Below are 26,990 nucleotides of genomic sequence, written 5' to 3' on the forward strand. Positions count from 1 at the left end.
TTTTTTTTCTCCCTGGCTGTGAGGGAGAAGGAACGCCCAGGGAAAGAAGCGGATGTCTCCTCCCTGGTGAAACGGAGCGGCGCCCAGAAATAATAGTAAGTGCAGAGACATCCCCCATGTATGCCCTAAATGTCCAGCTACTTACTTAATCAAGTCCAGACCCATAAAAGGTACCCCCCAAACACTGCAGGAATGCCAAACGGCCCTGCCCCAAAGCATCCCTTTTCACTACTAGACTGCCCACTGGGACTCTGTAAGCAATGTCAGTACTGAACTGACATATGCGTCATGCAACCCTACTCTCCACATCATACTGCCACTTATGTAGAGGCCACACCTAGACTTCTGAGGTATACCAACAACTAGGTGACACATTCGGACACAGGTCGGGTAGAAGCAGATAGGAGTTTTTATTTTTCACATTTGTCTAAAAGTTTAAAACGACTCCCTGTGAATCCAGTTCCTTCGCCGTGCGTCCCAGATTGAAGCCTGTAGGAGGAGAGGATGTAAATCCAGTAGCAGCATATGTTAAAAAGGCAATGACGGTACCTCCTCAGTCCAGTCAGAAAAAAAAAAAAAGGACCTTTAAAGCTTAAAAAAGTCTGAAGTGCAAGAAGTCTGTACCGTGCCCTTCACCATCCCAGACCCACGTGGTAAACTCTTTTCCCTGAGCGAGAACTAGCAGAGGTCAAGAAGTCCAGGGTCAGGCCGTGATCTCAGGGGGCGGCTGTGGGAGCTTTGATTCTGTCTCTGGCACATCTGCATCCTGCGCAGCCTTGCATTGAAGAGACCTCTCATATTTGGTTTTAAAAAGCAGCCCGTGACCTATGGAGAAGAAAAGTTTTAATGGTGCTCAAATTACCCAAAAAAGGTGGCACGGCGGTAGACAGCCGACACCAACCTGCACAGTCTGCCAACTCCCTGAATGCTTTCTTCTTGCAGCAGCCACGGCACAGATGGAACACGCACTTATTGCCCTGTAAAAAGCAAAAGCCGTCAGTCATGTATCACTGTAGGTAAACCTATACGTGTAGATTAGGCAATCGCATGTACGGTAATGTACAGTCGTGGCCAAAAGTTTTGAGAATGACACAAATATTAGTTTTCACAAAGGTTGCTGCTAAACTGCTTTTAGATCTTTGTTTCAGTTGTTTCTGTGATGTAGTGAAATATAATTACACGCACTTCATACGTTTCAAAGGCTTTTATGGACAATTACATGACATTTATGCAAAGAGTCAGTATTTGCAGTGTTGGCCCTTCTTTTTCAGGACCTCTGCAATTCGACTGGGCATGCTCTCAATCAACTTCTGGGCCAATTCCTGACTGATAGCAACCCATTCTTTCATAATCACTTCTTGGAGTTTGTCAGAATTAGTGGGTTTTTGTTTGTCCACCCGCCTCTTGAGGATTGACCACAAGTTCTCAATGGGATTAAGATCTGGGGAGTTTCCAGGCCATGGACCCAAAATGTCAACGTTTCCCTGAGCCACTTAGTTATCACTTTTGCCTTATGGCACGGTGCTCCATCGTGCTGGAAAATGCATTGTTCTTCACCAAACTGTTGTTGGATTGTTGGAAGAAGTTGCAGTTGGAGGGTGTTCTGGTACCATTCTTTATTCATGGCTGTGTTTTTGGGCAAAATTGTGAGTGAGCCCACTCCCTTGGATGAGAAGCAACGCAACACATGAATGGTCTCAGGATGCTTTACTGTTGGCATGACACAGGGCTGATGGTAGCGCTCACCTTTTCTTCTCCAGACAAGCCTTTTTCCAGATGCCCCAAACAATCGGAAAGAGACTTCATCGGAGAATATGACTTTGCCCCAGTCCTCAGCAGTCCATTCACCATACTTTCTGCAGAAGATCAATCTGTCCCTGATGTTTTTTTTGGAGAGAAGTGGCTTCTTTGCTGCCCTTCTTGACACCAGGCCATCTTCCAAAAGTCTTCGCCTCACTGTGCGTGCAGATGCGCTCACACCTGCCTGCTGCCATTCCTGAGCAAGCTCTGCACTGGTGGCACTCCGATCCCGCAGCTGAATCCTCTTTAGGAGACGATCCTGGCGCTTGCTGGACTTTCTTGGACGCCCTGAAGCCTTCTTAACAAGAATTGAACCTCTTTCCTTGAAGTTCTTGATGATCCTATAAATTGTTGATTGAGGTGCAATCTTAGTAGCCACAATATCCTTGCCTGTGAAGCCATTTTTATGCAACGCAATGATGGCTGCTCGCGTTTCTTTGCAGGTCACCATGGTTAACAATGGAAGAACAATGATTTCAAGCATCACCCTCCTTTTAACATGTCAAGTCTGCCATTTTAACCCAATCAGCCTGACATAATGATCTCCAGCCTTGTGCTCGTCAACATTCTCACCTTAGTTAACAAGTCTATTACTGAAATGATCTCAGCAGGTCCTTTAATGACAGCAATGAAATGCAGTGGAAAGGTTTTTTTGGGATTAAGTTAATTTTCATGGCAAAGAAGGACTATGCAATTCATCTGATCACTCTTCGTAACATTCTGGAGTATATGCGAATTGCTATTATAAAAACTTAAGCAGCAACTTTTCCAATTTCCAATATTTATGTAATTCTCAAAACTTTTGGCCACGACTGTATAAATAAAATTTTTTAAATGAACTACATCCACTCGGCACCCATGACATAGGAAGGAATGCACATTCCTTCGAAAAAAAAACACTAAGGCCTCATGCACATGACTGTGTCCGTTTTACAGTCCGCTGCACTTTCCCATTCTGCATGTCCTGCACTGCTAGGCCTCAAGAACACGGCCGTTGATCGGCCTTTCGGTGCATTGGGGTTGCACTTGAATGGGCCCGTGATCCGTTCACATCGCAAAAAAAGTAGTGCATGCGCAACTTTCTTTGCGGTGCGGAGGCCCAGACAGAAACCCAATGTAAGCCCTCCACGGTGCTTCTGTGGGGTTCCGTGCCTCCGGTCCGCACCCAAGTGAATGGGTCTGCATCCGTGATGCGGGGTGCACACAGCTGGTGCCCATGTATTGTGGACAAAAAAAATATGGTCGTGTGCATGAGGCCTAAGGCTGATGTCTCTGTCCAGATGCTGCTCGAATTTATAATGGACAACACCTGCATTGAACACTGACCCATTCAAAGGAATGGGTATATTCATGCACCATCTACTTCAGCATGCGCCATCTACCCTCTAGCTGGAAACCCTGTCAGTCTCGCTGCTCCAAGGCCAAGAGTGTTCAACATCCTTTGATTTTCAGCTCCAAAGATCTGTGGAACCTTCAGAGGCCGAATGCAAACGTTCATTCTCGATAATCTGCCCGTCAACTGAGCAGTCTAAATGCAGGATTACCGTTTTCCCATCAATGCGCTATCCCGACTACACCCACATAGCACATGGACTACATGGTACAACTTAAGTTTGCAGCATGCACCATTCTTGTCCGTTTTCCGAGACTCGTTCATTCAAATGAACGCGCCCAGAAAGAGAACAGATGCACACGGACATCATATAGATACTTGTGTGCTTTGTGGACAGAAACTGCAATGGCCATCTAAATCTGGCCTAATTCTCCCCTATTTGCCTAAAAAAAAATCTGTACTACAAACTGCATGTGTCCGTCCAGGCTAAAAACTACATACCACACGCCACTGTACACAATGTAGAGCTCACCTTGGGATTCCCACACTGGTCACATTTTGCATATTTGGCTGGAATAAACAGATAAATATGATTAATGCCTTAGCAACTGGACGACAGGAACAGACTTGGGGGGGGGGGGGGGGGGGGGGAATTCTTAAAGGGTTTCTGTCACCAGATTTAACCCTATTAAGCTAGCTGACATTAGCGATGTGCTAATGTCAGCTAAACCTAACTAACCTATTCCTACTTTTATCTATGCCCCCGTTACGCCAGATATTTAACAGTTATAATCTACTAATTATCCTCTAGGAGCAAGGGGGGGGGCGTTGTTCCTGCTTCTAGAGGCTCAGTTTTCCCACCTTTGTCGCCTCCCTCCAAGTCCTGATTGACAGGGCCAGGCAGCGCTCGCATCTGTCTGCCAGCTCTGTGCTCTGGCGAAATCTCACGCCGTTCAGCATTCGGCGCAGGCGCAGTGAGGAAGCTGGCAGCCTGCGAGCGTCTTTCCCTCACCGCGCCTGCGGCGTATACTGAATGGCGCGAGATTTCACCAGAGCACAGGGCTGGCAGACAGATGCGAGCGCTGCCTGGACCTGTCAATCAGGACTTGGAGGGAGGCGACAAAAGAACGGAGCCTCTAGGAGCAGGAACACCCAACCCCCCCCCCCCCCCCGCCCCCCGCCCCCGCGCTCCTAGAGGCTAATTAGCGTATTATAAAAGTAAGATTTCCGGCGTAACAGGGGCATAGATAAGAGTAGGAATAGGTTAGTTAGGTTTAGCTGACATTAGCACATCGCTAATGTCAGCTAGCTTAATAGGGTTAAATCTGGTGACAGAAACCCTTTAAGATACTTGTGCTAGTACTAAACAAAGTAGAGGAGTTGTCCATTAAGCCGAGCTGTCTCTGCAGGGTGAGGTGTATACGTGTGGGCAGATTTTTCCAGACCTTCAGTCTTGTGAGGGGTGAAATGGACATCGTTGGATTTACACAGTCAATTTTCAATGGTTGTCAGTTTTATGTATAATCTTAACAAATATGAATATAGGCAACTTACTAATACATATGTACTTATAAGGGCGCATTTATATGGGACTATATCGGGCCAATTATTGGGAAACGCTCATTCGTGACAATTGTGCCTTGTAAAGATGCCGCTGATCACCTGATGAACGAGCAAATGCTTGTTTATAGGTTGAACCCATCGTTTATGCGGAGACCTAGGTCACCTTTCTGGGTAGCAGATTCCTGTTTACACAGCCATGAATCTGTAGGACGACGAACAACAGCAGTAGCCATTGCGTGTCCTCAAACAGCGGAGGTGACTGTGGCATGTAAATGCAGCTCTCGCCTCCTTTGATGAGCAGGCAATTATCGGGAAGGAACAGCCCCGTACCGATAATAGCCTGCTCAACCGGCGCATGTAAATCCGCCCTTAGGGGTTCTGCACCATTTTCTCAGTGCAAAGTCACACTTCTGTCTTAGGAAAGTCTTCTCCCACGACCGCATGTCACTCCCATCCACAAAATAGCAGGAGATGGATGGACGTGTGACTGCGGCATTGACACACACCGCACTGCTAGTTTACAAGCACATATGAAAGCATTAAGTCATCTTACCAACATGCACTTGCCCAGGTCCTCGACACCCTTAAATGGAGGAGACTGAAGGACGCCCCTGGTCTTGTGAGTGGTGTTTGGTCGGGCAAAAACACTTGCTAGCAAGAGGATGCGGCTTCTGATAAGTAGATATTAGTAAGCTGCCTATATTCATCATCTTTCACATTTCTTAAAGATTATACACAATACGGACAACCCCTTGCGTTTTGGTGAAAGCCTACTTAAGGAAAGTGTGATAGCTTCTGATCAAATCTATATTTTCACTGTATTACAGTAGTGCATCACGTTCTCACAAAGAGCTAAATCGGCTCTGCTGCATACGCATTCTCTGAGGACTGACATACGTTTTACAGAAGGGTCATAGCTTTTGTTGGGATTGCGGAGTTTCTTCTTCTGTTTGTTCTTGGACAGGTGCTCGCAGTTTCCATCCTCTTCATCCTCCAGTGCTCTCTTACCTCGTACTCCATTTTCTTCTTTAAAAAGATCTTTCGGCCTGAAGAAAATATGGCAAAAATCCCAAGAAGCTGTCAGGCTCTGTTCACAAACGCCTTGTGATCAGCATTATAAAAGGAATCCCAATGCAGTGCCAGATCCCTCACACAGAAGCCAGTGGCCCCTGATCCCATTCCATCAGTGTCTATGACTAACAGAGCATCCAGTGAAAGGATCTCTTTCCTAGTGGTAAAAGGTCCAACAATAGACACAGCTTACAGCGCGGGCCATTATAAAGGTGGAAAAAATTCCTATTCATTTAAGATGGGGGAGGGAGGCTTATAAACTGGGGGACTTACGGTGGGCGGACATAAGGTTGGCAAATCCAGTGAGGGAACGGCAGATCCCCTGAGACAGCTGCACCTTCTTTCACGGCAGATATTTCTTCCTACAAGGTACAAAATACAAGGTTATTCAGACCAACCGCTGAGCGTGTGCGGAAATATGGGACTGCGTTCCCTCAATATATAGCTATCGAAAAAGGGATTCTGTCACCACATTTTACCCCCTACAGTAAAAAATACCTACTTGTAGGTGTCCCTGAGCTTTATTAAATGATGCCCTTATTAACTAATAGTCTTGAATTATTTCTTTATAAAATCGATGTTAGCGATATGCTAATGACTTACATAAGGTGCCCAAGGGGATGTCCTTTCCTAACTTGGTGCCCAGCCGCACCCCTCGGTCCGGTGCCCAGCGCCGCCTTCCTGAGTCCAGTGCCGCCTCTAATATAATATATTCAAGAGCCGGCGCCCTGATGTAATCCCTGAGCCTGTTTGAAATCCTGCGTGTGCGCACTACACACTGTAGTCTGCGCCCGTGCGGACTACAGGTAATGGCATCGTCGGCATTTCAAACAGGCTCAGGGATTACGTCAGCGCGCCGGCGGCTCTTGAATATATTATATTAGAAGCAGCGCTGGACTCAGGAAGGCGGCGCTCGGCACCCGACCGAGGGGTGCGGCTGGGCACCAAGTTAGGAAAGGACATCCCCTTGGGCACCTTATGTAAGTTATTAGCATATCGCTAACATCGATTTTATAAAGAAACAAATCAAGGCTATTAGTTAAAGGGCTTCTGTCACCCCACTAAACTTTTTTTTTTTTATGTACTTATAATCCCTATCCTGCGATATATCTATACATTATGTTATTAATAATTTTCGTTCTGTAGATAAGGCAAAAAACATACTTTTATAATATGCTAATTACCTGTCTACCAGCCAGTAGGGCGTCTACTTGCTGGTAGCAGCCGCAAAAAACCGCCCCCTCCTCCTGTTGATTGACAGGGCCAGCCGCGATCTCCTCTTCCGGCTGGCCCTGTCTGCATTTCAAAAATCGCGCGCCTGTCTTGATTCGGCGCAGGCGCTCCGAGATAAGGAGGCTCGGCTCCTCAGCACTCCCTCAGTGCGCCTGCGCCGATGACGTCACCGAAAGAGAAGAAAAATGAGTTTAGTGGGGTGACAGAAGCCCTTTAATAAGGGCATCATTTAATACAGCTCAGGGAGACCTACAAGTAGCTATGTTTTACTGTAGGGGGTAGGGGGCATGGTCACATGCTCCGTTGCAGCCAATGATTGGCCTCAGCGGTGACGTTCCGCTATTTTTCTACAATGTGTCCTCCTCAAAAGCTTAAAAAACACCTTTGGGGGCTCGATTATCTACCCTGTAACCATAGCAGCCCCTGGGAAAAACAGCCCAGTGATAACCGTCATGGCTGTGCTGGGTCTGGTTAGATCCAGGCTAATATAAGCAAATGGGATGGAGCAGCTGTAATTACACTGTGCCACCTCTACGAAGCAGACCATGAGCAGGCAATTTTGAGAGAATGTAGTATTCGCATTAGCGACGCTACCCCTTTAAACAGCTGATCGGGGAGGGAACTGTGAGGAGTTGGACCCGCAACGTTCTGATTTGAATTGATGACCTAACCTGACTCAATACATTTGTGAACACAAGCTCTGGGATGTTATTTTCTTACCTGGCACCTGAGTTTCAGCTCTTTATTCACATTAATGATGCCTTCTAAGGACTTGGCTTTTGCCAGCTCTTCCCGCAACACTTGGTAAATCTGCAACCTAAGAAAAAAGACCAGTGAGAATCTTCAGGAACGTCCCATTGTACCATCCAGTGGGATGAACCCACATACTGGCCATCATTTATAAAAAGCAGTGGAGGCGCTGCCCATAGAAACCACCAGGTGACCAGTACAGCGGTGCCGTTGTTGCCATGGGTGGTGCCTCCAATTTCATATACATGGCTGCCCGGCTCAGAAGCTGGCCACGCTCCACCACAATCCTGACTCACTCTGCCCAATCATAAAGAGAACTGTGCAGCCGGCAGCAGCACAGTCCTCTCTATCCCCAGAAGGTTACACCAGGACAGGTCTGGAGTCTGAAGTGATGAGTAAAAACTAAACCCCAGGTAGGCAGTATTAACCCTTCCTCTGTTTTCCACCAGAAATCCTAAATTTAAAGATAATATATAACAAGGAAATTCATGGTTAAACCAGGCACAATGTCTAGTAGAGAGGTAGGTCAGCTGAAGGGACTGATATCTTTCGCTTAGCGACCTGCTGCTTCATGCTGGAGAAAAAGTACTTTTAATCCATATGCCAATAAGCAGTTAAATTCATATGCAAATATGTAAATCTTGGGGGGGGGGGGGGGCAATTTTTCATGGCTGCATTTTACTCATTTTGGGCTAAAATCATTTTTTCAATTGGTCTTTATAAAAAATATTCAGCCATTCTGTTACAAAGGGTTACCTGTCTAGCAGTATGAATGAAACTTTCACTTTATGCTCATCTAATAACTCTCATTTCTAAATTACTAAGAGGCCATAAACACTTACTGATGAGAATGTGGCTTAAATATAAGAACTGGGCTATAATGAGTGTTTAGATCAGAGACAGAACACAGTAACAAAGTAACCTCCTATTAGAGAATCTCAAGCCTGCACAGAGAAAAAGGTTCAACATTTGAAATAAATACCAACTTAAAAAAAAATTGAGCTCAAAATGAGTACAATGCAGTAATAAAAAATAAGTTGCCCCTAAAGGCGTACAAAGCCTGTAAGTGCACGAGGAAGGGCCCAGACTATTTTGTGACCCCCTACTCCCTCTACCAGACCCTCCCTCTCCTTGATGAACAGGGCCAGGTTCCTGCTTAGCCACCTCACCTGGCCCTGTTAAGAAGGAAAGGGAGGGGCTCGCAGACAAAGTAGGAGGAGCAAGAAGACCCTCAGTGCTAAAACTACTTTTACTCCAGAACATAGCAATGGACCACTAACACACTTTAGAAATAATACACTGCTCAAAAAAAAATAAAGGGAACACTTAAACAACACAATGTAACTCCAAGTCAATCACACTTCTGTGAAATCAAACTGTCCACTTAGGAAGCAACACTGAGTGACAATCAATTTCACATGCTGTTGTGCAAATGGGATAGACAACAGGTGGAAATTATAGGCAATTAGCAAGACACCCCCAATAAAGGAGTGGTTCTGCAGGTGGTAACCACAGACCACTTCTCAGTTCCTATGCTTCCTGGCTGATGTTTTGGTCACTTTTGAATGCTGGCGGTGCTTTCACTCTAGTGGTAGCATGAGACGGAGTCTACAACCCACACAAGTGGCTCAGGTAGTGCAGCTTATCCAGGATGGCACATCAATGCGAGCTGTGGCAAGAAGGTTTGCTGTGTCTGTCAGCGTAGTGTCCAGAGCATGGAGGCGCTACCAGGAGGAAGGCCAGTACATCAGGAGACGTGGAGGAGGCCGTAGGAGGGCAAAAACCCAGCAGCAGGACCACTACCGCCGCCTTTGTGCAAGGAGAAACAGGAGGAGCACTGCCAGAGCCCTGCAAAATGACCTCCAGCAGGCCAAAAATGTGCATGTGTCTGCTCAAACGGTCAGAAACAGACTCCATGAGGGTGATATGAGGGCCCGACATCCACAGGTGGGGGTTGGGCTTACAGCCCAACACCGTGCAGGACAATTGTCATTTGCCAGAGAACACCAAGATTGGCAAATTCGCCACTGGCGCCCTGTGCTCTTCACAGATGAAAGCAGGTTCACACTGAGCACATGTGACAGACGTGACAGAGTCTGGAGACGCCGTGGAGAACGTTCTGCTGCCTGCAATATCCTCCAGCATGACCGGTTTGGCATTGGGTCAGTAATGGTGTGGGGTGGCATTTCTTTGGAGGGCCGCACAGCCCTCCATGTGCTCGCCAGAGGTAGCCTGACTGCTATTAGGTACCGAGATGAGATCCTCAGACCCCTTGTGAGACCATATGCTGGTGCGGTTGGTCCTGGGTTCCTCCTAATGCAAGACAATGCTAGACCTCATGTGGCTGGAGTGTGTCAGCAGTTCCTGCAAGACGAAGGCATTGATGCTATGGACTGGCCCGCCCGTTCCCCAGACCCGAATCCAATTGAGCACATCTGGGACATCACGTCTCGCTCTGTCCACCAACGTCACGTTGCACCACAGACTGTCCAGGAGTTGGCAGATGCTTTAGTCCAGGTCTGGGAGGAGATCCCTCAGGAGACTGTCCGCCACCTCATCAGGAGCATGCACAGGTGTTGTAGGGAGGTCATACAGGCACGTGGAGGCCACACACACTACTGAGCCTCATTTTGACTTGTTTTAAGGACATTACATCAAAGTTGGATCAGCCTGTAGTGTGTTTTTCCACTTTAATTTTGAGGGTGACTCCAAATCCAGACCTCCATGGGTTGAAAAATTTGATTTCCATTTTTTTATTTTTGTGTCATTTTGTTGTCAGCACATTCAACTATGCAAAGAACAAAGTATTTCAGAAGAATATTTAATTAACTCAGATCTAGGATGTGTTATTTTTGTGTTCCCTTTATTTTTTTGAGCAGTGTATTTAAAGGGCATGTCCACCTTTAGCCTTAATGTCAATAGTTAGCCTAATAAAGGGGTTTTGAGATATTGAAGACATATCCTCAGGATAGCACATCAATATGGGGGTCCGACAGGTTTGCAGTGACTGTAGTGCATATCACGTGGTGTTTTCTTCTAAGACAGCAGGATTGTTTTATGTCAGCCCTGATGTCTGGAGAATATCCTATGTGGTTCTCTTTTCTCAGATGATAAAACTTCAAGAGGAGAGGGCTGCTGCACGTACAGGACGGCTCCTGGGGGTTCTCTACAAAGTATTAGGCAATGCATAATAAGTTTGGCCAAGAATCCTCATTACAACATCCACAGGAGGAGGCTACATTTCAATTTCAAAAAGTGTGAGTGATCCCCTGGGGAACGGAGCCTTTAATGTCTTCTGGAATAAACAGCCTAACAGAATTCCATCAAAATCCGACACTTCATCATCATCTGGAGAGGTCTTATTAGAAACACCGCTGGCTACCCTAAGCTTCTGCCTGTCCACAGGAAGACCACCGGAGACCCCTAAAGAGGGAAGTCAATGCAAAGGCATCAAAAGCCACCGTCTCCTGTAATAAGATATAAAAGGTCTTTTGGTTTCAGCAAACCAGGTCACTGGGGGTCCAACCCTTGGCACTTTCACTAATCTGCCGTTTGAAGGGGTCATGGACCTCGTGCGAGCGCTGTTGCCCTTTCATTGTGTTCGTGAGGTCGTCCACCAGCCCCCAACCAATTACTAGCGGGGGTGCAAGATATTCAAGTGAACAGGACAGAAGCAGAGGCAGGTGGCCCCATGCAAACTATGAAGAATCTGCAGCGCTTGCACGAGCACTGCGGCCCTTTCAAAGAGCTCAGCGGTGGTGGTGCCAAGAGTGAAACCCCACCAATCTCATATTCATGGGCCATTAATACGCTGAAACTGAAATATGTCTATTTTATTAAATGGCTGTATTCCCCGTGAAATAACAAGCCTGGAGCATCTTTCTTAGAACTTTGCATGGTGCCATCCCTCCGTTATTCCTCCGAGAATTGTAATAAAGAATCATCTTTGTTGATGGAGAAACCTTCTTTCCTCTACACGCAGAGGTGCCTAAAGGTGAAAAGGTGAATTTTTCTTTGCAAATAAATAATACTCACGTGTGGTGCCAAAGTTTAAAAAGGTGTGCCCGCACAAAAGACAAAGAGCATGGGTATTGCTGGGCAAGCTCTAAGTACTCCTCCGCCATCTCCCACACAAAGGGGCTCTTCCCTTCAAACAAGGCTGGGTTGTGAAGATTTCCCTCTAGAATACACAAAAGTACATTTACAGCAGACATGTTCAACACCTTGGACTGAACGAAATTGGATCTTTTCACACTGGAAGGACGAGGACTCAGATCATTTTTTTTTTAAATGACGTGCATGAAAGCATCTACAAGTGCCAACCCCACCCAATAAACCCCTACTGTGGAGAAGTCTCATGATATCACCTCTCAGGAGGGTATTATCAAAGGATACAAAGGGGGAGATTTCTCAAATCTGGTGTAAAGGAGAACTGGCTTAGATGCCCATAGCAACCAGAGTCCAAACCCAGTTTACCTTTAATCAGTTTTGATCAGTCCACCCCAGAGTTTGCACTACATATTGCCCAACCCAACTGGCATATTAGGGGCCCACTTGGCGCAGGCACATGTCCCTGCCCCAGGCCCTTGTTTTCATTTAAAGGGTCTCTCTATGTAATGGTCATTCTCTGGTATGAAACAAACAGAACCACGTGTCCACAATACAAGAGAATGGTAGCTGGCCAGCCAGACCTGAGCTGTAGGGACCGGGTCGGACTGGGAACCTAAGGTGGCCCTGAAAAAAAAAAACTAAGTGTTGTCCGAATTGGCAGGGCCAACGCAAGAAGAAGGGGCCTGCGATACTACAATGCAAATAGCACAGTGCGGCACAAAATCCTGCCGCCTTCACCACAGTATTCACCTGTATCCCTTATAGATTGTAAGCTCTTGTGGCCAGGGTCCTCTACCAGTGTGTTAATAGTCTCTTGTTTACGGTCTTTTATTTCTGTGTAACCCCAGCTGGATGTACAGCGCCATGGAATTAATAGAGCTTTAAAAGAAATAATAATAATAATATCCCCGTCCTCGCAGTTGGGTTCAGGAAGGTATCGGCAGCCGTTGGCTTACAGCATCAGATCAGTAGGTACTCGGCCGGTAGCCAGGAGGAGGGTTCGGGTGGCCCCATGGGCATCAGCACACCTGGGAATTTCCCTGTGGGATCCATCACCAGTCCACCCCTGTGTAATGAGGTGTTAATTCTCCCGGGAACATGTTGTAATATGATGACAGCATACGAAAAGGACAAACTCTACAAGTCAGAGGTACGAATGTGTTAGGACCTGTCCACATCACACTTTGGGCATTCCATCGGAAGCATTTGTGCCGTCCCTCACATCGCTTCTCGCCATAAGGATACCAGAGATAACGGGTGTGCGGTTGGCAGGCTGGCCGTTAGGCTACTGCCTCGGGAGCTCCTATGTAGGGGCTCTCTGAGTGACAGGCATCTAGGGGATTATAGACGTCGTTAGACGGATAGGTATTCTCGCATGAAATCAGAGGATGAATAGGGCAGTCTGCTGCACTACCCTATACTGGTTTTTCAGTATACTAAACATATACGGGGCATATAGAGGCCAAAAGAAAAGTTTTTTGGCCTCCATCTGACGAATGAAGCCTTATGGACTCATTTAGCGAGCGCTTCAGGTGGTTTCCCGACTTCCATGTTATAAACGTGATGTGAACAGGGGCCACGGAATGGAGCAACAGATGCGGACAGCACACGGAGTGCTGTCCGCATCTTTCACGGCCCCATTGAAGTTTTTGCGGCTCGGGTGCGGACCAGAACAACGGTCGTGTGCATGAGGCCTTACAGATCTAGAGAAAGTGGAACCAACCTGCGCTCATCACTCCATGGACTCCGGTCTCTTCGATGCAGCGCTTTACATCACTGAGGTACTGGATGTTCCCATTGGCAAAGACTGGGATGCTGACAGCGTTCCTGTACCAAAGGGGAAAAAAAAAAAAACGTAACTAAACCCGACTGTACCGAGAGGCGAGAAGAAAATATACTCTCTGGGGCAAGAGAAGCACACGTACAGGTGGCCACAGATGATGAAGAAGAGGGATGAAATTATTTAGACTTATCCCCATAAGCTCGACCGCTGCTCCATTCATACGGGGGAGGGTGAATCCGGCAGTCGGACCCCCCGATCAGAGGCTTATCACCCTATCCTGGGGACGGAGGATCTCTGCATAGCTCTTCCAACCCCCCTATTTTAGCCTTAAGGACCAAGAGATTTTTTGTTTTTTAATCCTCATATTCTGAAAGCCGTAACTTTTTCTTTTTCCATTGATGAGGAGAAGGGAACGGAATTTCCGGCGCGTTCATCGTGAAGCACAAATATTCCGAACCCTTAATTAAACATTCACTGTGGTATGAACAGCATGTAATTCTTATACTATGGGTCGCGATGCTCGCGGTGAGACCAAAGGTGCATTTTTTTTTGCTTGTTTTAACCTATAATAAAGCAGATTTTATTGGTACAGTGGTGATTTTTGGGTTTCCTTTTTTCCCCACGTAAAAGGGTTTTCCAAGACTTCTATACTGGTGATCTATGCTCTGGATAGGTCATCAGATCAGACTTCGGATACTACATCTGAAGTCGCTTTGCTAAAAAAATGTGTACAGAGAATCGTCTCGACTTCAGATGTAGCATCCAAAGCTCGCTTCGCTCATCTCTATAATCATCAGTATCTCATCAGTGGGGGTCCGACACCCAGGACCCTCGTCTATCAGCTGCTTGAGAAGGCACCGTGGCCTTCTCTCAGCTCACCAAGCACGGCGCCGTACATTGTATAGCGGCTGTTCCCTAATATCCTAGCTCAGCCCCATTCACTTCTATGTGACGGATGAACATGACATCACATGGCCTAAGGAAAGCTGCGAGAAGGCAGTGGCACTACTACTACTGCCTTCTCAAACAGCTGATCTCTCAAGACCCCTGATCCATAGACAATCTGAGCTCATACACTCACCTAATAGCTTTAATGTGTTCCCACGAAGCCACGCCGGTCAGAGGACCTTTTTGCTCCTTGGTGCGACCATGAACTGTGAGAAGCTGAAGGAGAACCTTGTCAGGAACCAAGAAGTAGACAAACTCCAACCTGACCACACACACACCGCATACACGACCTACCTGGCACCCTGCCTTCTCCAGTAACTTGGCATAGGTGACGGTTTTTTCAACCTCGGGAAAGACCCGGATTTTACAAGTGATGGGGACAGACAGCTTCTGGTGCACCAGCTGAACTACAGGACAAAATGCAAAAGAGCTGAAAGCCTCAAAAGGGAAAAGCCTGCAGGAAAGTTCAGGAAGCGATTACTGAGGAGACTTACTCATCTTCTCCAGAAGCTCCCACTCGTCTTGTAGAAAGGCTCCATAGTGACCTGAGCAATGACAACAGAGACGTGATCACTGAAGGCTGATTACAGGGAGGGGGTCACACTGGTGGGACCCCCCACCCAACAGGTGTCACAGCAGGGGAAGTGAAGCATCAAACAGCGGAAGTCAACGGTCAAAGGGCTTTCTAAACCAGACTACCTCTTACCTCTCTCCTGGGAGCTGAGGATGGGTGGAGTAATTTTACTTATCCGCCACCGTGAATGCAATGTAAAATGATCAGATTTTAAGGGGGCAAAGATTCAAAATTTTACAAAGGCAGTCCATAAAGATGGTGCTAAAGCATCATGGACCATACTAAAAAACCAAAAGGTCAGGGGGAGGTGAAGCTCTATGAAGGTCCCAGAGGTCATAAAGTGATGACATATCCTGGAAATACACCCTCACTTTATAAGATGGGAACACCGCTTTAAAGGGGTTTTCCGGGAGTTCAAAATGTATGTCCTATCCTCAGGATAGGTTATCAAGATCAGATTAGTGAGGGTCCGACACCTGGCACCCCCTCTGATCAGGCGTTTGTGAGCGCTATAGACTCCTCACAGCTTACCAAGCACAGCGCCGCACTCTGTATAGTGGCCGTGGTTGGCATTGCAGCCCAGGCCCATTCACTTACAGCAGTCATGTTTTCAGGATTTCCTTGGTATTGAGCAGGTGATAGAATTAGTGTCCATGCATCAGGACTTACCACAGGTATTCATTCTGTGGGATATTCTCAAATCCTGACCGGTAGGTGGGTCCTGAGGACTGGAGTTGAGAAACCCTGACTTACAGGGACTGAGCTGAAAGGCTTGAAGAACGTGACATCACTGGGAAGAGGATGCCATGGCCTCTGGAAATAGCTGGCGGGGGGTGCCGCGAGTCGGACCCCCACTGATTAAACTCCCAGAAAACCCCTTTAATACAGGTGGGTGCCGCAGTCAGCAGTGCCGATTGAGGTCACGGGTCCCCCAGAAGCTTCACATCACCTCTCTTGGCGATCATCTGTGGACATCCAAGGTTCAGGTCGATGGCATCACAATAATCCTGCGCCAGCAGCGCCGCCTGGAGGAACACCTCAGGGTCGTTCGCACAAAACTGAGAACAAAAGAAGAAAACACTGATTAAAAGAAAATAAAAAAAAAATCAATAAAGCAAAACAAAAGTGGAAACGTCATGAACCACGGAGTGAAGGAACGTTTATCGTCTCCAAGTATTAACCACCTCCGGACCGCTGTACGCACAGACGCGTCCTGGAGGTGGTTGATTCATTCCTCCTGGACGCATATACGCGTCCTCTCGCGAGACGCGAGATTTCCTGTGAACGCGCGCACACAGGCGCGCGCGCTCACAGGAACGGAAGGTAAGAGAGTTGATCTCCAGCCTGCCAGCGGCGATCGTTCGCTGGCAGGCTGGAGATGTGTTTTTTTTAACCCCTAACAGGTATATTAGACGCTGTTTTGATAACAGCGTCTAATATACCTGCTACCTGGTCCTCTGGTGGTCCCCTTTGTTTGGATCGACCACCAGAGGACACAGGTAGCTCAGTAAAGTCCCACCAAGCACCACTACACTACACTACACCCCCCCCCCCCCCGTCACTTATTAACCCCTTATTAGCCCCTGATCACCCCTGATCACCCCATATAGACTCCCTGATCACCCCCCTGTCATTGATTACCCCCCTGTCATTGATCAACCCCCTGTAAAGCTCCATTCAGATGTCCGCATGATTTTTACGGATCCACTGATAGATGGATCGGATCCGCAAAACGCATCCGGACGTCTGAATGAAGCCTTACAGGGGCATGATCAATGACTGTGGTTATCACCCCATATAGACTCCCTGATCACCCCCCTGTCATTGATCACCCCCCTGTCATTGATTACCCCCCTGTAAAGCTCCATTCAGACGTCCGCATGATTTTTACGGATCCACTGATAGATGGATCGGATCCGCAAAACGCATCCGGACGTCTGAATGAAGCCTTACAGGGGCATGATCAATGACTGTGGTGATCACCCCATATAGACTCCCTGATCACCCCCCTGTCATTGATTACCCCCCTGTCATTGATCACCCCCCTGTAAAGCTCCATTCAGATGTCCGCATGATTTTTACGGATCCACTGATAGATGGATCGGATCCGCAAAACGCATCCGGACGTCTGAATGAAGCCTTACAGGGGCATGATCAATGACTGTGGTGATCACCCCATATAGACTCCCTGATCACCCCCCTGTCATTGATTACCCCCCTGTCATTGATCACCCCCCTGTAAAGCTCCATTCAGACGTCCGCATGATTTTTACGGATCCACTGATAGATGGATCGGATCCGCAAAACGCATCCGGACGTCTGAATGGAGCCTTACACGGGCGTGATCAATGACTGTGGTTATCACCCCATATAGACTCCCTGATCACCCCCCTGTCATTGATCACCACCCCTGTCATTGATCACCCCCCCTGTCATTGATCACCCCCCCCTGTCATTGATCACCCCCCCTGTCATTGATCACCCCCCCTGTCATTGATCACCCCCCTGTCATTGATCACCCCCCTGTAAGGCTCCATTCAGACATTTTTTTGGCCCAAGTTAGCGGAATTATTATTTTTTTTTCTTACAAAGTCTCATATTCCACTAACTTGTGACAAAAAATAAAATTTGACATGAACTCACCATACCCCTCACGGAATCCAAATGCGTAAAATTTTTTAGACATTTATATTCCAGACTTCTTCTCACGCTTTAGGGCCCCTAGAATGCCAGGGCAGTATAAATACCCCACATGTGACCCCATTTCGGAAAGAAGACACCCCCAGGTATTCAGTGAGGGGCATATTGAGTCCATGAAAGATTGAAATTTTTGTCCCAAGTTAGCGGAACGGGAGACTTTGTGAGAAAAAAATAAAAAATATCAATTTCCGCTAACTTGTGCCAAAAAAAAAAAATTTCTATGAACTCGCCATGCCCCTCATTGAATACCTTGGGGTGTCTTCTTTCCAAAATGGGGTCACATGTGGGGTATTTATACTGCCCTGGCATTCTAGGGGCCCCAAAGCGTGAGAAGAAGTCTGGTATCCAAATGTCTAAAAATGCCCTCCTAAAAGGAATTTGGGCCCCTTTGCGCATCTAGGCTGCAAAAAAGTGTCACACATCTGGTATCGCCGTACTCAGGAGAAGTTGGGGAATGTGTTTTGGGGTGTCATTTTACATATACCCATGCTGGGTGAGAGAAATATCTTGGTCAAATGCCAACTTTGTATAAAAAAATGGGAAAAGTTGTCTTTTGCCAAGATATTTCTCTCACCCAGCATGGGTATATGTAAAAAGACACCCCAAAACACATTCCCCAACTTCTCCCGAGTACGGAGATACCAGATGTGTGACACTTTTTTGCAGCCTAGGTGGGCAAAGGGGCCCATATTCCAAAGAGCACCTTTCTGATTTCACTGGTCATTTACCTACTTACCACACATTAGGGCCCCTGGAAAATGCCAGGGCAGTATAACTACCCCACAAGTGACCCCATTTTGGAAAGAAGACACCCCAAGGTATTCCGTGAGGGGCATGGCGAGTTCCTAGAATTTTTTATTTTTTGTCACAAGTTAGTGGAAAATGATGATTTTTTTTTTTTTTTTTTTTTTCATACAAAGTCTCATATTCCACTAACTTGTGACAAAAAATAAAAACTTCCATGAACTCACTATGCCCATCAGCGAATACCTTGGGGTCTATTCTTTCCAAAATGGGGTCACTTGTGGGGTAGGTATAATGCCCTGGTATTTTAGGGGCCCAAATGTGTGGTAAGGAGTTTGAAATCAAATTCTGTAAAAAATGACGAGTGAAATCCGAAAGGTGCTCTTTGGAATATGGGCCCCTTTGCCCACCTAGGCTGCAAAAAAGTGTCACACATCTGGTATCTCCGTACTCAGGAGAAGGTGGGGAATGTGTTTTGGGGTGTCATTTTACATATACCCATGCTGGGTGAGAGAAATATCTTGGTCAAATGCCAACTTTGTATAAAAAAATGGGAAAAGTTGTCTTTTGCCAAGATATTTCTCTCACCCAGCATGGGTATATGTAAAATGACACCCCAAAACACATTCCCCAACTTCTCCCGAGTACGGAGATACCAGATGTGTGACACTTTTTTGCAGCCTAGGTGGGCAAAGGGGCCCATATTCCAAAGAGCACCTTTCGGATTTCACTGGTCATTTACCTACTTACCACACATTAGGGCCCCTGGAAAATGCCAGGGCAGTATAACTACCCCACAAGTGACCCCATTTTGGAAAGAAGACACCCCAAGGTATTCCGTGAGGGGCAAGGCGAGTTCCTAGAATTTTTTATTTTTTGTCACAAGTTAGTGGAAAATGATGATTTTTTTTTTTTTTTTTTTTTTTCCATACAAAGTCTCATATTCCACTAACTTGTGACAAAAAATAAAAACTTCCATGAACTCACTATGCCCATCAGCGAATACCTTGGGGTCTCTTCTTTCCAAAATGGGGTCACTTGTGGGGTAGTTATACTGCCCTGGCATTCTAGGGGCCCAAATGTGTGGTAAGGAGTTTGAAATCAAATTCTGTAAAAAATGACGAGTGAAATCCGAAAGGTGCTCTTTGGAATATGGGCCCCTTTGCCCACCTAGGCTGCAAAAAAGTGTCACACATCTGGTATCTCCGTATTCAGGAGAAGTTGGGGAATGTGTTTTGGGGTGTCATTTTACATATACCCATGCTGGGTGAGAGAAATATCTTGGCAAAAGACAACTTTTCCCATTTTTTTATACAAAGTTGGCATTTGACCAAGATATTTATCTCACCCAGCATGGGTATATGTAAAATGACACCCCAAAACACATTCCCCAACTTCTACTGAATACGGAGATACCAGATGTGTGACACTTTTTTGCAGCCTAGGTGGGCAAAGGGGCCCACATTCCAAAGAGCACCTTTCGGATTTCACTGGTCAGTTTTTACAGAATTTGATTTCAAACTCCTTACCACACATTTGGGCCCCTAGAATGCCAGGGCAGTATAACTACCCCACAAGTGACCCCATTTTGGAAAGAAGAGACCCCAAGGTATTTCGTGATGGGCATAGTGAGTTCATGGAAGTTTTTATTTTTTGTCACAAGTTAGTGGAATATGAGACTTTGTAAGAAAAAAAAAATAAAAATAAAAAATCATCATTTTCCGCTAACTTGTGACAAAAAATAAAAAGTTCTATGAACTCACTATGCCCATCAGCGAATACCTTAGGGTGTGTACTTTCCGAAATGGGGTCATTTGTGGGGTGTTTGTACTGTCTGGGCATTGTAGAACCTCAGGAAACATGACAGGTGCTCAGAAAGTCAGAGCTGCTTCAAAAAGCGGAAATTCACATTTTTGTACCATAGTTTGTAAACGCTATAACTTTTACCCAAACCATTTTTTTTTTACCCAAACATTTTTTTTTTATCAAAGACATGTAGAACAATAAATTTAGAGCAAAATTTATATATGGATGTCATTTTTTTTGCAAAATTTTACAACTGAAAGTGAAAAATGTCATTTTTTTGCAAAAAAATCGTTAAATTTCGATTAATAACAAAAAAAGTAAAAATGTCAGCAGCAATGAAATACCACCAAATGAAAGCTCTATTAGTGAGAAGAAAAGGAGGTAAAATTCATTTGGGTGGTAAGTTGCATGACCGAGCAATAAATGGTGAAAGTAGTGTAGGTCAGAAGTGTAAAAAGTGGCCTGGTCTTTCAGGGTGTTTAAGCACTGGGGGCTGAGGTGGTTAAAGGGGTAGTCCGGCCTCAGAGTCTACAACCCCTGGGGTCCCATTCAAGGGTCCATGCTCCCTCCGCTTCCGGTCCCTTTCCGGTCCCTAAAGTTAAGTTTTTGGTTTTTTTTACATTCAGGGGAGGGGCGCCACAAGAGATGGAATCGGCCCTGCAGACCCTTCATTGATATACCATCATGTCCTGTCTCATGTAGTAATACTCAATCTAGACCTGATGCCTTGCATCATCTCAGCCTCGTCATCAGTGGGCACAGGCCAGCACATTACCTGGGCGATGAGGGGGCGGTCCTCCGGGCACACCTCACAGTACAGGTTCTCCTTGCGGTAGTTGGCATCTCGTACAAACACCTGGGCATGGAGCATAGGAGTGTAGCAGAGCTCAGCCCCATGTCTGCGGCTCAGCAGCCTCCAGGCCAGCTCACTCTGATCCACCATCGGAGCCAGCACGTACCGAGCGCCCTTCAGGGTCTCCCTCCAGAAGTCCATGGCCCGCAGCTTCGCCATGCTGTGAGCGCTGCCTCACCTCCGCTGAGCACTGCCCGCCTGCGCTCTCATGCCCGGCTCCTCTCCCGAGCCATGACTCGGCCGCTTCCGGCATGTGCGTCAATGGCTTCCTTCCCCGCGGCGCAGCACACAATCCTTCCGCTGGATACAGGAATCCATTTTTACAGTTCCTTATTATGATCGTCAAACTTATTCCATCATCTTCATTACTGCTGCCTTCTTCCATCTCAGTTTCATACCATTAGAAAGGCTTCATTTTCTGCAGTGGATATTATGTGAAAAGTTATATTTTATAACCCTGCCACCACAGATGTCTCCATAACACTGCCACCCACAGATGTCTCCATAACACTGCCACCCACAGATGTCTCCATAACACTGCCACCCACAGATGTCTCCATAACACTGCCACCCACAGATGTCTCCATAACACTGCCACCACAGATGTCCACATAACACTGCCACCACAGATGTCTCCATAACACTGCCACCCACAGATGTCTCCATAACACTGCCACCCACAGATGTCTCCATAACACTGCCACCACAGATGTCTCCATAACACTGCCACCCACAGATGTCTCCATAACACTGCCACCACAGATGTCTCCATAACACTGCCACCACAGATGTCTCCATAACACTGCCACCCACAGATGTCTCCATAACACTGCCACCACAGATGTCTCCAAAACACTGCCACCCACAGATGTCTCTATAACACTGCCACCACAGATGTCTCCATAACACTGCCACCACAGATGTCTCCATAACACTGGCACCACAGATGTCTCCATAACACTGCCACCACAGATGTCTCCATAACACTGCCACCCACAGATGTCTCCATAACACTGCCACCCACAGATGTCTCCATAACACTGCCACCACAGATGTCTCCATAACACTGGCACCCACAGATGTCTCCATAACACTGCCACCCACAGATGTCTCCATAACACTGCCACCACAGATGTCTCCAAAACACTGCCACCCACAGATGTCCACATAACACTGCCACCACAGATGTCTCCAAAACACTGCCACCCACAGATGTCTCCATAACACTGCCACCACAGATGTCTCCATAACACTGCCACCCACAGATGTCTCTATAACACTGCCACCACAGATGTCTCCATAACACTGCCACCACAGATGTCTCCATAACACTGGCTCCACAGATGTCTCCAAAACACTGCCACCCACAGATGTCTCCATAACACTGCCACCCACAGATGTCTCCATAACACTGCCACCACAGATGTCTCCATAACACTGCCACCCACAGATGTCCACATAACACTGCCACCCACAGATGTCCACATAACACTGCCACCACAGATGTCCACATAACACTGCCACCCACAGATGTCTTCATAACACTGCCACCACAGATGTCCACATAACACTGCCACCACAGATGTACCCATAACACTGGCACCCACAGATGTCTCTATAACACTGCCACAACAGATGTCTCCATAACACTGGCACCCACAGATGTCCACATAACACTTCCACCACAGATGTCTCCATAACACTGGCACCCACAGATGTCTCTATAACACTGCCACCACAGATGTCTCCATAACACTGGCACCCACAGATGTCCACATAACACTGCCACCCACAGATGTCTTCATAACACTGCCACCCACAGATGTCTCTATAACACTGCCACCACAGATGTCTCCATAACACTGCCACCCACAGATGTCCACATAACACTGCCACCCACAGATGTCCACATAACACTGCCACCACAGATGTCCACATAACACTGCCACCCACAGATGTCCACATAACACTGCCACCACAGATGTCCACATAACACTGCCACCCACAGATGTCCACATAACACTGGCACCTATAGATGTCTCTATAACACTGCCACCCACAGATGTCTTCATAACACTGCCACCACAGATGTCTCCATAACACTGGCACCCACAGATGTCTCTATAACACTGCCACCACAGATGTCTCCATAACACTGGCACCCACAGATGTCCACATAACACTGCCACCCACAGATGTCTTCATAACACTGCCACCCACAGATGTCTCCATAACACTGCCACCCACAGATGTCTTCATAACACTGCCACCCACAGATGTCTCCATAACACTGCCACCACAGATGTCTCCATAACACTGCCACCACAGATATCCCCATAACACTGCTACCCACAGATGTCTCCATAACACTGCTACCCACAGATGTCTCCAAAACACTGCCACCCACAGATGTCTCCAAAACACTGCCACCCACAGATGTCCACATAACACTGCCACCACAGATGTCTCCAAAACACTGCCACCCACAGATGTCTCCATAACACTGCCACCACAGATGTCTCCATAACACTGGCACCCACAGATGTCCACATAACACTGCCACCCACAGATGTCTTCATAACACTGCCACCACAGATATCCCCATAACACTGCTACCCACAGATGTCTCCATAACACTGCTACCCACGATGTCCCCATAACACTGCTACCCACAGATGTTCCCTTAACACTGGCACCCACAGATGTACCCATAGCACTGCCACCCACAGATGTCCACATAACACTGGCACCTATAGATGTCTTCATAACACTGCCACCCCAGATGTCCACATAACACTGCCACCCACAGATGTCTCCATAACACTGCCACCCACAGATGTCTTCATAACACTGCCACCCACAGATGTCTCCATAACACTGCCACCCACAGATGTCTCCATAACACTGCCACCACAGATGTCTCCATAACACTGGCACCCACAGATGTCTCTATAACACTGCCACCACAGATGTCCCCATAACACTGCCACCCACAGATGTCCCCATAACACTGCCACCCCAGATGTCTCCATAACACTGCCACCACAGATGTCCCCATAACACTGCCACCCACAGATGTTCCCTTAACACTGCCACCACAGATGTCTCCGTAACACTGCCATCCACAGATGTCTCCATAACACTGGCACCCACAGATGTCCCCATAACACTGCCACCCACAGATGTCTCCATAACACTGCCACCCACAGATGTCCCCATAACACTGCCACCCACAGATTTCCCATAACACTGCCTCCGACAAATGTCCCAATAACCCTGCCACCCACAGATGTCTCCATAACACTGCCACCCACAGATGTCTACATAACACTGGCACCTACAGATGTCTCCATAACACTGCCACCCACAGATGTCCCCATAACACTGCCACCCACAGATTTCCCATAACACTGCCTCCGACAAATGTCCCAATAACCCTGCCACCCACAGATGTCTCCATAACACTGCCACCCACAGATGTCTACATAACACTGGCACCTACAGATGTCTCCATAACTCTGCCACTCACAGATGTCTCCACAACACTGCCACTCACAGATGTCCCCATAACACTGCCACTCACACATTTGGTGTTTATGCTCAAGCAGAGCACCCTGTGGCAGGACCTATCTTCATTCTATAACAGATCGCTTCACTCTCAAGGTCCCCGCACCCAACGTCCAGGATACTTTTTTATCAGGGTTATTTTATTTGCTCAGACTTTATATTGCAGACGGTATAAAACCTCATCGTTTTGCAATGTCAATGTGCTTTTCTGCGCTGTTCTCAGAGGACAGGACATGCACCGTTTTGTGGACGTGAACTTGTTTGCGTAATAAAAACTTTTTCAACCATAAAACGTATTCTAAAATAATTGGCCAAATAATTGCAGATAGGATGAAAATGATAATTGGAAAATATATAAATTCAGCTCTAGTGGGGCTCCCGGGCTTTGTATCCAGCCACATCTTAATGTAATTAGAGGCATGATGTGACACCAGCAAGCCAGGAACCGACCTTTTCATCATGTTCTTTGATAATGTCTCATGAATATGTTCTTAGGGTACTTTCACACTAGCATTTTTCTTTTCCGTTATTGAGTTCCGTCCTAGGGGCTCACTACCGGAAAAAAACGGATCAGTTTTAGGGTCCATTCACACCTCCGCAAAATGGGTCCGCATCCGTTCCCGCAATTTTGCGGAACAGGTGTGGACCCATTCATTTTCAGTGGGGCCGGAATGTGCTGTCCACATCTGCATTTGCGGATCCGCACTTCCGTTCAGCAAAAAAATAGAACATTTCCTATTCTTGTCCGCAATTGCAGACAAGAAAAGGCATTTTCTATGAGAGTGCCGGCGATGTGTGGTCCACAAAATGAGGAACGCACATCGCCGGTGTCCGTGTTTTGCGGATCCGCAAAACACATACGGACGTGTGAATGGACCCTTATCCTAATGCATTCTGAATGGAGAGCAATCCGTTAAGTATGAATCAGGATGTCTTCAGTTCTATCAAAATTCCGGAACACTTGCATTATTTTACATTGAAATGCATTAATGACGGATCCGGCCCTAAGTGTTCCAGAAAAACGGATCCGGTTTTGCGGTCTGCGCATGCGCAGACCTTTAAAAATGTGAAAGAGATAAATACTGGATCCGTTTTTCCGGATGACAACCGGAGAGACGGATCCGGTATTGCAATACATTTGTGAGACGGATCCGCATCCAGGTCCGTCTACAAATAGTATCCGTTTGCATACAGATTGCCGGCGACTGAACTTTTTGCCGGAATCCAGCGACACTGAAAGTAACCTTCTAAGAATTTTTCCCCCCAGAAAGTTCTATCTGGAAAATTACCAATGAAACCAGGCATCCTCAAACTGCGGCCCTCCAGCTGTTGCAAAACTACAACTCCCACAATGCCCTGCTGTAGGCTGATACCTGTAGGCTGTTCGGGCATGCTGGGAGTTGTAGTTTTGAAACAGCTGGAGGGCCGCAGTTTGAGGATGCCTGAATTAAACTATTCAAGCTCTAACTAATTCCATTTTACCCAATGTCACCCTTGTTTTTGACTGTGACCCTTCTTGTCTCCGATGTAAGAAGATTAGGCAGCAGCAGGGGCAGTGATAGGGGAGCGTCTCTGTACAATGCAGTCGGAAAGTCTTCAGACCCTGTCACTTTATTCACATTTTGTTATGTTGCGGCCTTGTGTTAAACTGAAAAAAGTTCAAGTCTTTCCCTCTCATTTTGCATTCAATGCCCATTAATGAGTGAAAACAGAAGTTCGAAATCTTTACTAATCTATTAAAAAGGAAAAACTAAAATCTTTCATAGACGTAAGTATCCAGACCCTTTACGCAGGACTTAGTTGAAGCCCCTTTGGCAGCGATTACAGCCTCCAGTCTTCTTGGGTTTGATGCCACACCTGGATTTGGCTTTCTTATGCTGTTGTTCTATGCAGATCCTCTCCAGCTCTGTCAGGTCTGATGGGACCGTCGGTGGACAGCCATTTTCAGGTCTCTCTAGAGATGTTCGATAGGGTTCAAGTCAGGACTCTGGCTGGGTCATTCAAGGATATTCACAGAGTTGTCCCTAAGCCACTCCTGTGTTGTCTTGGCTGTATGCTTAAGGTCATTGTCTTGTTGGAAGGTGAACCTTCAGCCCAGTCTGAGGTCCAGAGTACTCTGAACCAGGTTTTCTTTAAGAATATATCTGTACTTTGC

General features: G+C 46.8%; 1 protein-coding gene across 1 annotated transcript; it reads right to left on the minus strand.

Annotated features, from left to right (window-relative positions):
- Nucleotides 1-391: 391 nt before the first annotated feature.
- DUS1L (dihydrouridine synthase 1 like) lies at nt 392-21,551 on the minus strand. Its single transcript, XM_040437158.1, has 13 exons — nt 21,191-21,551; nt 16,115-16,223; nt 15,086-15,136; nt 14,886-14,998; nt 14,725-14,807; nt 13,584-13,687; nt 11,786-11,930; nt 7,721-7,817; nt 6,041-6,129; nt 5,594-5,742; nt 3,666-3,703; nt 902-977; nt 392-825 (listed from the first exon to the last, which is right to left on the minus strand). Exons 1-13 carry the CDS (start codon nt 21,425-21,427, stop codon nt 704-706), a joined length of 1,413 nt encoding a protein of 470 aa, XP_040293092.1. The 5' UTR covers nt 21,428-21,551; the 3' UTR covers nt 392-703.
- Between the last annotated feature and the right edge of the window lie 5,439 nt (nt 21,552-26,990).

This window comes from Bufo bufo, chromosome 6, assembly GCF_905171765.1.
Source record: "Bufo bufo chromosome 6, aBufBuf1.1, whole genome shotgun sequence".
Taxonomy (NCBI): Eukaryota; Metazoa; Chordata; class Amphibia; order Anura; family Bufonidae; genus Bufo; species Bufo bufo.